At 39.7% G+C, this 14,361-nt stretch overlaps 1 protein-coding gene across 1 annotated transcript in view; it reads left to right on the forward strand.

Annotated features, from left to right (window-relative positions):
* Positions 1 to 14,361, forward strand: part of ZRANB3 (zinc finger RANBP2-type containing 3) — a 298,807-nt gene that overhangs the window by 229,577 nt on the left and 54,869 nt on the right. The window contains exon 12 of the mRNA XM_030801279.1: positions 2,766 to 2,918. Within this exon, the coding sequence (XP_030657139.1) occupies positions 2,766 to 2,918 (153 nt within the window). The remainder of the gene's footprint in view (positions 1 to 2,765; positions 2,919 to 14,361) is intronic.

Genomic DNA, 14,361 nt, shown 5'->3' on the forward strand with positions numbered 1-14,361 from the left:
GCGCATGCCTCTAATCCCAGCACTTTGGGAGGTCGAGACGGGTGGATCACCTGAGGTCAGGAGTGCGAGACCAGCCTGGCCAACATGGTGAAACCCTGTCTCTACTAAAAATACAAAAATATTAGCTGGGCATGGTAGCAGGTGCCTGTAATCCCAGCTACTTGGGAGCCTGAGGCAGGAGAATTGCCTGAACCTAGGAGGTGGAGGTTGCAGTGAGCTAAGATCGCACCATTGCAACAATTGAACTCCAGCCTGGGTGACAGAGCAAGACTCTGTCTCAAAAAAAAAAGAAAAAAAAAAAAAGGATTAGATTATTTCTGGGTTAGTTTGTTTGGGCAGCCATAACAAAGTACCAATCTATATTGGGTAGTTTATAAATAACAGAAATTTATTTCTTATACTTCTGGAGGCTAGAAGTCTGAGATTAGGATGCCAGTATGGTTGAGTTCTGGTGAGGGCCCTCTTCCAAGTTGCTGACTACTGCTTTCTCATTGTGGAAAGAGGGCAAGAAAGCTCTTTGGGGTCTCTTTTATAGGGGACTAAGCCCATTCATGAGGGCTTCACCCTCATGACCTAATCACATCCCAAAAGCCCCACCTCCGAACACCATCAACATTGCGAGTTAGGATTTTAACATCTGAATTTGGGGGAATACAAACATTCAGCCCATAGCACTGTTTTTCAATGAAATGTTTTTTAAGCACTGGATATAAATATTCAAAATGATCCATCATATGTTGGTTAAGTTTCAAAGCATATAAATATTAGAATAAAAGTTTTTATGAAGAAAGTGAATAGTATAACTTCTCAAGTTTGACCTTTTCTCATTAAGCATCGAACCATTGGCTGGGTAATGGATTATAATTTTGGATAATTATTGCTATGGTTTGAATGTTCATTCCCTCTAAAACTTACTTTGAAACTTAATCCCCACTGTGGCAGTATTGAGAGGTGGGCCATTAAGAGATGATTGGCCTTCTTTCCCATCCTCTTCTAAAAAAAAGAAAAAAAGGTGATTGGGTCATGAGGGCTCTGCCCTCATGAATGGATTAATCCATTCATGGATTGAGGGATTAATGGGTTATCATAGGAGTGGGACTGGTGGCTTTATAGGAAGAGGAAGAGAGACCTAAGCTAGCACCACTCAGCCCCTTCCTCATGAGATGGCCTGTGCTGTCTCAGAACTCTGCAGGTACCCATCAGCAAGAAGCCCTCACCAGATGTGGCCCCTCAACCTTAACTTCTCAGCTTCCATAAGAAATAAGTTCATTTTCTTTACAAATTACACAATTTCAGATATTCTGTTATAAGCAAAAGAAAACAGACTAGATGTCAATGAAGAGTCAAACTGTAAAATATTTTAAGAGATTTATTCTGAGCCAAATATGAGTGACATTGGCTCATGACACAGCCCCAGGAGATTCTGAGAACTTGTTCCTTAGATGGTTGGGCTACAGCTTGGTTTTATGCAAGGTGGGGTGGAGGGAGGCATTGGTTCCAGATCATAGGTAGATGCAAAGATTTTCTGATTGGCAGTTGGTTGAAAGAGTTTATCTGAAGACTTGGAATACCTGGGTTAAGGTAAGGAGTTGTGGAGACCAAGGTTCTTCTTAGGCAGATAAAGCATCCAGGTAGCAGGCTTCAGACAGAATAGATTGTAAATGTTTCTTATTAGACTCTTTTTTTTTTTTGAGAGATGGAGTCTTGCTCTATCGCCCTGGCTGAGTGCAGTGGCATGATCTCAGCTCACTGCAACCTCTGCCTCCCGGGTTCAAGCGATTCTCCTGTCTCAGCCTCCTGTGTAGCTGGAACTACAGGCGCAGCCACCACAGCTGATTTTTGTATTTTTAGTAGAGACGGGGTTTCACTATATTGGCCAGGCTGGTCTCGAACTCCTGACCTTGTGATCCGCCCACCTCAGCCTCCCAAAGTGCTGGGATTACAGGCATGAGCCACTGCTCCTGGCCTCTTATTAGACTTTAAGAGGTGCCAGACTCCTTACTTAATTCTCTCCTGGATCAGAATAAAGACCTGGAAAGGAAGGGGGATTCTCTACAGAATGTAAATTTTCCCCACAAAAGACAGCTCTGCAGAGCCATTTCATACAAAAGAAATATGTTAGGGAATAAAAGGTTTCAATTTGTTTTAGGGCCTGCTATCTGTCATGTTGGCATCTTATTGCTACAAAGAGTCTGTTTTGTCAGTCTTAAGATCTCTATTTTAATGTTAATATTGGTCAGCTTTTTTGAGACAGAGTCTCACTCTGTCACACAGGAATGCGGTGGCAGGATCTCAGCTCACTGCAACCTCCGCCTCCTGAGTTGAAGCGATTCTCCTGCCTTACCCTCCCAAGGAGCTGGGATCACAGGCGCCTGCCACCACGCCAGGCTAATTTTTCTATTTTTTGTAGAGATGGGATTTCACCATGTTGGGCAGGCTGGTCTCAAACTCCTGACCTCAGGTGATTGCCCCCCTCAGCCTCCCAAAGTACTAGGATTACAGGCGTGAGCCACTGCGCCTGGCCTGTTTCAGGTTTACTTTAGAATGCTCTTGGCCAAGAGGAGGAATCCATTAAGTTGGTTGGGAGGCTTATAATTTTATTTTTGGTTTATAAAGATAATTATATAACTAAAGCCCATGAAATGTTGGAACAGTAAGATTTTCTTGGTGGGTAGCTTATGATTTAAATGCAAAATCAAGTTACTTAGTGAATTTCAGCTGTGAGGTGAACTGCTGAAAAATTCATTTACTTTTTCCTCTTGTAGGCTCAAGTTACAGGGAGCACACTGAATGGCAGGAAGGAGAAAATTCAGGCTGAGGAAGGTGATAAGGAAAAATGGGATTTCCTGCAGTTTGCTGAAGCCTGGACTCCAGATGACAGTTCTGAAGAGTTAAGGAAGGAAGCTTTGTTCACTCACGTAAGATTATGTGCCTCTTTTCTATTTTTTTTTAGTATCCTGAAACTATGACTTTGTATGTGTGGTTTTAAATAGCAACTCTCAGTTATTTATGGTGTTGAAAGGATACTTCACATAAAGCTGGAAACCCTCTTAGAACCAAAAATTAACATTGTTTTCCAACAGTTTTAGTACTTACTGTTCAGCTCCTCAGATAAACAAACCGAATAAAATTCAGAGTTCAAAAGAAAATATAGGAGCCTATCTTTATGACACTGAGAATAGGGAAGAGTATATTAAATGTGCCTTAAAACGTGCAAATAATAAAGAAAAAGATTCAGATATTTGAGTATATCGAAATCAAAGGTTTTGTTATACAAAATGTCCTGTATATAAATCACAGACTCAGTAAAGATATTTGCATTACAATGTCCAAAGTATATGAAGAATTTATACAACTCAATTAGTAAAGCATAAACAAGTCAACAGAAAAATAGGCAAAGAGCTGGGCATGGTGGCTCACACCTGTAATCCCAGCACTTTGGGAGGCTGAGGCAGGCAGATCACCTGAGGTCAGGAGTTTGAGACCAGCCTGGTCAACATGGTGAAACCCTGTCTCTACTAAAAATACAAAAATTAGCTGGGTGTGTTGGTGCATGCCTGTAATCCCAGCTACTCGAGAGGATGAGGCACAAGAATCGCTTGAACCACCTGAAGGCAGAGATTCCCGTGAGCTGAGATTGCATTGCTGCACTCCAGGCTGGGTGACAGAGAGAGACTGTGTCTCTGTCTCAGAAAAAAAAAAAAAAAATAGGCAAAGAATATGAGCATCAGAGGATACCTGAATAGCCAATAAACATGAAGAGAAGCTCTACCTCACTAAAATAAGGCAAATTGTAAAGATAATTTTGCCCTTTACTATTTATTAGTAAGTAATTAGCGGTATAACACTTTCAAAGCATGTGACCCCCCCATTCCCAAAATTTTTTACTGAGTGTTTTTAGCATTCATTAATGATATTTGCCTGAATCACCTTTGAAATGGTTTTTCTTTTCTTTTCTTTTTTTTTTTTTTTTTTTTTGAGACAGAGTCTTGCATATTGCCCTGGCTGGGTGCAATGGCATGATCTCAGCTTGCTGCAACCTCTGTCTCCTGGGTTCATGCGATTCTTCTGCCTCAGTCTCCCGAATAGCTGAGATTACAGGTGCCCACCACCATGCCTGGCTGATTTTTTGTATTTTTAGTAGAGACAGGGTTTCACTATGTTGGCCAGGCTGGTCTCGAACTCCTGACCTTGTCATCTGCCCACCTCGGCCTTCCAAAGTGCTGGGATTACAGGCGTGAGCCACTGCACCCGGCCTGAAATGGTTTTTCTAATTCCATCATTGCTTCTATATTTATTAGTTGGCACTTTTCTGTAAAGAAGACGTTTACCTCCCCGCTTTGAAAAATTACCACTATGGACCAGGCGTGGTGGCTCAGAGACCTGTAATACAGCACTTTGGGAAGCTGAGGTGGGTGGATCAGTTGACGTCAGGAGTTCGAGATCAGCCTGGCCAACATGATGAAACCCCATTTCTACTAAAAAAAACAAACAAAAAATTAGCCAGGCGTCATGGCACACGCCTGTAATCCCAGCTACTTGGGAGGATGAGGCAGGAGAATCACTTAAACCCAGGAAGTGGAAGTTTCAGTGAGCCGAGATCACGCCACTGCACTCCAGCCTGGGTGACAGAGTGAGACTCCGTCTAAAAAAATAAAAATAAAAATTACTATGAACTTAGGGGTTTCAATTATTATTATTTAATGTGTTATAATCTTTTACCTTTTTTTCTTTTTCAGCTTAGATCTGGCTAATGAAACCTCCTTTAAACTGGCTCCTTTTTTAAAAAACACATCCTTATAATTCTCTGAGTGCTTCCTTGCTTTCTGGCACACAATATATAACAGGTTCACCTAAATTTTTTTACCCCAGACCTGGAATTAGCCATTTCTTTAAGGAGCACTTACTCCCTTTACTGTGGAGTGATATTTAGAAATTAGGATTTTTTTGTTGCTGTTCCTCTGGGCTATCATTGCTTCTAGGCTCTTTTCAATATACAGAATATATTCTCACACATATATAAGGATACATGCACAAAGATCTTTACTGTGTCATTTTTTAGAATGCAAAAAAATGGAAACATCCAAAATGCTCATCAATAGAAGAATGGATATGTAGATTGTCATATCTTGTAAAATGCTATTTAGAAGTTAAAGTGAATGAGTTATATTTATATGTATCAACATGATGAGATCTTGTAAACACAAAGTTGCTTTAAAAACACATAGCACACACACAGTATATTCTATATTTATGAGTATATATATGTAGTAAAACATAAACACACATTGGAAGAATATATATCAAATTTATAAAATTGGTTACCTCTGGGAGAGAAGAATGGATATGGGGAAGAAAAAAAATGTGATAGCAACTTCAGCAAAAATGTTTTATTTCTTTTATTTTATAAAAAGATCAGAAGTACAATATTAATATTTGTAAATTTTGAATGGTGGATATATAGATTTTTGTTATATTCACTATACATTTCTATATGTAAAATCCCCCAGTCTCACCTCTAACAAATGCTATATGTAAAATCTCCCAGTCTCACCTTATAACAGATTATTTATAAATTTAATAAGAAATAATGTATTAGAGAAATTTGTAATTTATAATGTCTGCTGTTTCCTAGCCTTTTTTTTTTTTCAATTCTTATTTTTTTAAAAGACACGCTCTCTGCCTATCACCCAGGTTGGAGTCCAGTGGCATGATTATAGCTCACTGCAGCTTCAAAGTCCTGGACTCAGGAGATTCTCCCATCTCAGCCTCCTGAGTAGCTAGGACCACAGGCATGTGCTACCATGCCTGGCTAATTGTTAATGTTTCATAGAGACAGAGTCTCACTATGTGGCTCAGGCTGGTCTCAAACTTCTGGCCTCAAGCAATCCTCCCACCTCTGCCTCCCAAAGCACAGAGATTAGAAGCATGAACTGCCACCACTCTTGGCCTTCTAGTCTTTTTGAGGTAATATGGTGTCAGAGTTATGGAGAGTTTAATTTTAATTTTTCAAAGAACTGATCAGAAATTATAGGAATAAAATTTTTACATTTTTTCTGATAATACAAAATTAAAAATTTAATGTGAAGTTTAATTTCACAAAAATACATTATTTTATGTAGAATTGTATTACATTTTTAATTATCTTATTTGGAGGTCTAGTACATTTTTTTTCTAGAATATTAGAATAATTCTGTCAAATATTGCTAAAAATTAGATTATTTATAAGATTTTCTTTTAATTTAAAAAAGAGTTTTCTTTGTTTTTTTTGTTTGTTTGTTTTTTGAAGATGGAGTCTCACTCTGTTGCCAGGCTGTAGTGCAGTGGCGCAATCTTGGCTCACTGCAACCTCCGCCTCCCGGGTTCAAGCAATTCTCCTGCCTCAGCCTCCCAAGTAGCTGAGACAACAGGCACACACCACCACGCCTGGCTAATTTTTTGTATTTTATTAAAGACGGGGTTTCACTCTGTTGCCCAGGCTGGTCTCCAACTCCTGAGCTCAGGCAATCTGCCCACCTCAGCCTCCCAAAGTGCTGGGATTACAGCCATGAGCTACTGTGCCCAGCCAAGGTTTCTTTCTTTCTTTTTTTTTTTTTTTTTTTGGAGACGGAGTCTCGCTCTGTCACCCAGGCTGGAGTGCAGTGGCGCGATCTCGGCTCACTGCAAGCTCTGCCTCCCGGGTTCACGCCATTCTCCTGCCTCAGCCTCTCCGAGTAGCTGGGACTACAGGTGCCCGCCACCACGCCCGGCTAATTTTTTGTATTTTTAGTAGAGACGGGGTTTCACCATGGTCTCGATCTCCTGACCTCATGATTCGCCCGCCTCGGCCTCCCAAAGTGCTGGGATTACAAGCGTGAGCCACCATGCCCGGCCCCAAGGTTTCTTTCAACAATGCTTATTATATTATATTCTGGTCTACAATAAAGTCAGTAGAAATCCTAGCTATTTTTAAAATATATAAATAAACCTATGATTTGTAGCTGTTCTTTCTCTAAAATTTCCTATCAAACTATGTTTACAAGTTCATTTCTAAGATAGATATTAAGAATTTGAAATAAATCTTCCTACATATATATATGTTTATTGTTTTTCAAAGTTTATCTGAAGAAAAATATATATTCGTATACACAATTTTAAAAAATCACCCATACCAAATTTTACTTTCTTGAGTTAGGTTTATGTCTTTCACAGTTTAGTGTTGTCTTATAGATTTTCCAATACTTGTCTTTATACAGACACAGTTTGATGTACATTGGAATCTTACAATGTAGGGATCTTTTGTTTGTTTTGGTTAGTTTTGCTTTGTTGGTATTTGCTTATTTATTGTATGGCCAGCAAGTGAAGTGTGGTTTGATTGACTTTAGGTGGGTGCGCCCTCTCATCACTCTGTCTATACCTTCCCAGCTTCATGCAGTTTAAGAAATGTTCAATTTGTTGGCAGGTACTAAGGAAATTTAATCTACTGATTAACTTATTTTTGTTCTGAACATTGCCAGAATTTAAGCATTTCCAATGGGAATTTTCCTATGAATTTGATTTATTTTTATCCATTTACAAAGCCTTTTAAAGAACATTTCCAGCATCTCCATTTTTAGAAAACTTTCAACTTTCAATTAAACTTTCCTAGATTAACCAAACTTGCCATTTGACATCAAAAACTTCTTTGACTCAAAAATTTTTATCAGTTCTAATTGGATGGTTTTTAACAGCTTGTGGGTATTTCAGTATATTATTGAATATTATATATTCAAGTATACATATACTATATATAGTATATACTATATATATCAAGTGTATATATAGAATAAAAATACAAAAATACAAAATTTTTATATATAGTATACTCTATATCAAGTGTATATATAGCATATATATATCAAATATACTTGAATATATAGTATATATATAGAATATATAGTATATACTATAAACTTGAATATATATAGAATATATATAGTTTATATACACTATATATATTCAAGTATACTTGATATATATACTTGAATATATAATAGTCAATAATATATTCAAGTATATATATAATATGTTCAAGTATATATATATTCAAGTATGTATAGTACATATATAGTACATATAGTATAGTATATATAGTACATATATACTATATATATGCTTGAATATATATATAATTAAATATATATTATTCAAGTATTTGAATAATACCTTAAATGAAACTAATCCACACAAACGTATGAATCACAATTCTTTACCCATGCTAGATGTATTTACATTTTTTAAGAAATTACGGTATTTATTAACCCAAATGAAACTCAAATTGAAGTCCAGTTCAAGTGAAAAGAAAAAATTCCACCACCACAAGGAAAGATACTTTTGCACAGCCCAGTTGGCTGTCCTATAAGTAAGCAGTCTTGCCTTGGAGTCCATCACCAGGGTCACCGCCTAAGATGTGGTCAGTCCAATTTCCACTGCTTCTTCCTTTCTTCTACATCTGAATGTGTCTGACTTCTAAATACTATTTTGGCTTTGAGGTGTTTTGATTTCTCTACAGTGGCTTCCATTGAGTGATAATGTAGGTCATCTCCAGGTGGGAGAATGGTATGGATATTAGTGTATGTTATTTCTAAGCAACGAAAGGCTGTTTCTGAATAAAGCAAACTGAGTGGAGTATTCAAATAGGGAGCCTCCTTCTCTCTTCGGTTTTCATTTTGCTGCCATCATCTAACAAGTGTCTCTTCCTCTAGCTCTAGCTGTGGGAAATTGGGGCCCTTCCCTTAATCTCTTTAGGGCCTTTTCTTACCCTCTTTTGCTCCTTTCTCCAATAATCAGCAACATTATTTATCTAGCCATTTGAGTTACTAGATTACTAGATGGCTTCTAAGCCCCCTTTCATCCATTATATATAAACTATAAAGTATCCTAAGAGAAACTTGGTGCATAAATGATTCATAGGTGAGCCGAAAAAAAAAAAAAGGACTCTAATTTAATATGGGTAATGAGTCCTGCTTGTGGTTAGGACATGTCTGCTTTCTGGCTGGGCGCAGTGGCTCACGCCTGTAATCCCAGCACTTTGGGAGGCTGAGGCGGGCGGATCACCTGAGGTCGAGAGTTCAAGACCAGCCTGACCAACACGGAGAAACCCCGTCTCTACTAAAAATACAAAATTAGCCGGGTATGGTGGCACATGCCTGTAATCCCAGCTACTCAGGAGGCTGAGGCAGGAGAATTGCTTGAACCCGGAAGGCAGAGGTTGCGCTGAGCTGAGATTGATTGCATCGTTGCACTCCAGCCTGGGCAATAACAGCGAAACTCCGTCTCAAAAAAATAAATAAATAAAAATATGTAGAATGGTTGCCTGTCTGCTGCAAAAAATTGTATGTAGTTAGGAGAGCTCTTCAGCATTATTATGAAATTTAAAAATATGCCCTCAGACCAGAGCTTGGTGGCTCTTGCTTGTAATCCGAGCACTTTGGGAGGCTGAGTCTCCATTGAGCCCAGGTGTTTGAGACCTGCCTGGACAACATGGCTAGACCTTGTCTCATTAAAAAAAAAATAAAAATAAGAAAATTAGCTGGGCATGGTGGTACACACATGTAGTCCCAGCCACTTGGGAGTCTCGAGCTCAGGATGATTGCACCACTGTACTCCAGCCTGGGCAACAGAGTGAGACCCTGTCTCAAAAACAAACAAAAACAAAACAAAGTTCTCAAACTTCAAAAAGAAAACGCATTTTTAAATTAAATGCCAACATTGTATGAAATGTTTGCTTTGTTGTGGTAAAAAGTGCAAATTAAAAATGTCTCATATATACAAAAAATAACCTTTTTTCCCTGCATATTGTCCAATTGAATACATGGTAACAGCAAAAAGAAAGTTGACCACAGGAGCTGTGGCACTTGTGAAATCTAAATCCCTCTTGTCCAAAATATCTTCTTTCTGAATATGGTAAAGAATTGGTTTCTTGGGGCAGCACATCTTAAATGAGAATATTTATTTAATATATATTTTAGGAGTTCAAAGCACTTTGTAATTATTATGTAATTAGTCTGCATATAGCCTAATTAATAAGGACATGAGGGCAGCCTCATTGTTACAGATAGAGACATACAAATGTCTCTGTCGTAGTGTTGTAGGAAAATCCGGGTTCTTGTCACACGACCAGGATAATTTAGGCATGCGGATACATTGTAGGGTGAGAAGGGCAGCATTTATTGTGTGAAAAGGAATAGAAGGGAAACAGGGACTCTCAGCAAAGGCGAGAGTCCTGCTAGCAGGCTTTGCGCTTCACAGATTGAATCCCCTTTTACCACCCAGGAACAGGGAGGCCAGGCTCCTCCTTCCTGCAGTGGGTGCTAACTCCCCAAGGCTCCACCCCATCCTCCCAATGCACAGGCAGGTTGGAGATTCTCCAGGGAGCCCTTTTTACTTCACTGTCTCAATAGTTTACATAACATTATGTTATTATTAGACATTTGTCTTATTTACTTTTATGACTTTTAATACACTCAATAATAATGACTAACATCTATTGAGTTGTTATTTCTTGCAGCCACTGTGCTAAGCCCTTAACATTCAGGATCTTTCTTTAAAAAAAAAACTTACTTAAATAAAGATGGGATCTCACCATGTTGTCTAGGCTGGTCTTGAACTCCTAGGCTCAAGCAATCCTCCCACCTCAGCCTCCCAAAGTGTTGGGATTACAGGCATGAGCTACCACTCCAGGCTCATGATCTTATTTAACCTTCAGAGCAACATCCATGAGGAAGATACTATTAACTTGCCCCACTAAATCTGAGAAAGGTTACGTAATCTGCCCAAGGTCATACAGCCAATGAGTGGCACAGCTGGGGCAGAAAGTGCCAGGCCTTTCTGCTCCAAGGTCTGTTCTCATAACTTTGCCAATCCATACTAGGTGCATTAGAGTTAGCATATCATGGGCCTTCAATAAATATATGTGGAATGAATACAACATTGAAAAACTTGAATTTGATTTAGCCAAGTTTCTGGGATGTGAGCCACATACAGGACGTTCAAAGATCATTGATTATATAAACATCTATTAAGATTATATGAAATACAAGTCAAAACCACAATGAGATACCACATCACACCCACTAGGATGACTAAAATAAAAAAGACAAGTATTGGCAATGATGTAGAGAAATTAGAAGACTCATATATTGTTGGTAGGAATGTAAAATGATGCAACCATTTTGTAAAACCATCTGGGAGTTCCTCAACATATTAGACATAAAGTTACCATATGACCCAGCCATTGTACTTCCAAGAGAATTGAGAACATCTGTCCACACTAAAACTTGGACATGGACATTATGGCAGCATGATTCATAGTAGCCAAAAAAAGTTAGACCAGACCAAATGTTTATAAATTGATGAATGGGTAAACAAAGTGTGGTTAATCCATATGTTACCAGAAAGAGGTCTCGATCCAGACCTCAAGAGAAGGTTATTGGATCTCATGCAAGAAGGAATTTGGGGTTAGTCTACCAAGTAAAGTGAAATGACATTTATTAGAGAAATAAAGAAACTAAAGAATGGCTACTCTATAGGCAGAGCAGTGGCATGGGCTGCTTGACTAAGTATGCTTATGGTTATTCCTTGATTATATGCCAAACAAGGGGTGGATTAGTCATGAGTTTTCCAGGATTGCAAGTTCCTGGAACTGAAGGTTCCTCCCCTTTTTAGACCATATAGGGTAACTTCCAGATGTTTCCATGGCATTTGTAAACTCTTTTGGTGCTGGTGGGAATATCTTTTAGCATGTGAATGCATTATAATTAGCATATAATGAGCTGTGAGGATGACCAGAGGTCTCTTTCATTACCATCTTGGTTTTGGTGGGTCTTGGCTGGCTTCTTTATTGCATCCTGTTATATCAGTAGGGTCTTTGGGACCTGTGTGTTGTAAAACCAGTCCTGCCAAACTCCTGTCTCATCCTATGACTAAGAATGCCTAACATCCTTGAAATGCAGCCCAGCAGGTCTCAGCCTCATTTTACCCTGCCCGTATTCAAGATGGAGTTGCTCCAGTTCAAATGCCTCTGACACATACAGTGGAATATTATTTGGCCTTAAAAAGGATACATGCACTGGGCCTGGTGGCTCACGCCTGTAATCCCAGCACTTTGGGAGACTGAGGTGGGCGGGTCACCTGAGGTTGGGAGTTTGAGGCCAGCCTGACCAACATGGAGAAACCCCATCTCTACTAAAAATACAAAATTAGCTGGGCGTGGTGGCATGCACCTGTAATCCCAGCTACTTGGGATGCTGAGGCAGGAGAATTGCTTATACCCGGGAGGCAGAGGTTGCAGTAAGCTGAGATTGTACCACTGCACTCCCGCCTGGGCAACAGAGTGAGACTCTGTTTCAAAAACAAACAAACAAAAAAAAGATACATGCTACACCATGAATGAACCCTGAAAATTTACTAAGTGAAAGAAGCAGGACATAAAGGCCACTTCTTATATGGCTCTTTTTATTCAGATCAGCCAGAATAGGCAAATCCATAGAGACACAAAGTAGACTAGTACTTGCTAAGAGATTCAAGGAGAGGATGGGCAGTGACTGCTGTCAAAGAACAAAATTTAGCCTGGACAACATGGCAAAACCCTGTCTTTATAAAAAATACAAAAGTCAGGTGGGCGTGGTGGCACATGCCTGTAGTCCCAGCTACTCAGGAGGCTGAGGTGAGAGTATCACCTGAGCCCAGGGCAGTCGAGTCTGTAGTGAGCCGTGATTTCTCCACTGCACTCCAGCCTGGGTGACAAAGTAAGGCCCTGTCTCAAAAACAAACAAAAAAAGAACAAAATTTTAACGAATTGACTTTTAAATATCTGATTGGGTTTTTTTGTTTGAGGAGGGTTGTTTTTGTTTTTAAGAGACAGACTCTCACTCTATTGCCCAGGATTGTTCAGTGGAGAGGTCATAGTTCACTGCAGCCTTGAAATCCTGGGCTCCAGTGATCCCCCTGCCTCAGCCTCCCAAGTAGCCAGGACTATCATCATGCCACCATGCCAGGTTAATTTTTTATTTTTTGTAGAGATGGGGGTCTCCTTATGTTGCTCAGGCTGGTCTCAAGTTCCTCAGCTCAAGCAATCCTCTTGCCTCGACCTTACAAACTGTTAGGATTACAGGCGTTAGCCACTGCACCTGGCCCTGATTGGTTTTTATTAGCAAGTCATGAATTGGGCAGCATCCTGTTTATGAACTAGAATGATGCTTTACTAAGCTGAGCAGAGAAGATTGGGTGAGTTTTATAGGCAGAAAAGGAGAAACAAGGAACAGAAAAGGAAGCAGAAACAAGGAAGAAAAAGCAGATTAATAGTTTCAAAATTATTTTCTTCGTAGGGGTAAAGCAGAGAGAACTTCCTCATCATCTGGTTCAGGTTGACTGGGCCCCTTTTGATTGCTGTGAATCCCTGGTGTGTGTGTGTGTGTGTGTGTGTGTGTGTGTGTGTGTGTGTGTGTGTGTGTGTGTCTGTGTGTGTGTGTGTGTGTGTTTTGTTTTTTTAAACTGGCCTGTTTTTAAGTTCAGTTTGATTAAGTGGCACCTAGCATGTGTTACTCCATCCTGGTTTAGTCTGGTCTTTTGGGTCCTAGTGTAGGAGCTCAGACTAAAACAATGGCTTCACATACATTTTATTTAACATTGCCTAATGAGTATAGGGTTTCTTTCTGAGGGTAATGAAAATGTTCTACGGCTGGACGCAGTGGCTCACACCTGTAATCCCAGCACTTTGGGAGGCCGAGGCAGGCGGATCACCAGGTCAGGATATCAAGACCAGCCTGGCCAACATGGTGAACTCCCATCTCTACTAAAAATACAAAAAAATTAGCTAGGTGTGGCGGCGTGTGCCTGTAGTCCCAGCTGCTTGGGAGGCTGAGGCAGGAGAATGGTGTAAACCTGGGAGGTGGAGGTTGCAGTGAGCTGAGATCGCGCCACTATACTCCAGCCTGGACGACAGAGCGAGACTCTGTCTCAAAGAAAAAGAAAAGAAAATGTTCTACAATTAAACAGGGGTGATGGTTGCTAAAGTCTGAATATACTAAAATCATTGAATTGGACACTTTAAAAGGGTGAATTTTATGGTATATGGATTATATCTCAATAAAGCTGTTTTTTGTTTTGTTTTTTTCAAGACTGAGTCTCACTCTGTTGCCCAGGCTGGAGAGTAGTGGTATAATCTTGGCTCACTGCAACCTCCGCCTCCCGGGTTCCAGTGATTCTCTCGCCTCAGCCTCCTGAGTAGCTGGGATTACAGGCGTGAGCCACCACGCCTGGCCAAAGCTGTTATTTTTTTAAAAGACTATATGCTAAATTTTGAGAATGCAAAGATAAGGAAAATAGCTAACTTTCTTTTGG

Source organism: Nomascus leucogenys, chromosome 20, assembly GCF_006542625.1.
Source record: "Nomascus leucogenys isolate Asia chromosome 20, Asia_NLE_v1, whole genome shotgun sequence".
Lineage (NCBI taxonomy): Eukaryota > Metazoa > Chordata > Mammalia > Primates > Hylobatidae > Nomascus > Nomascus leucogenys.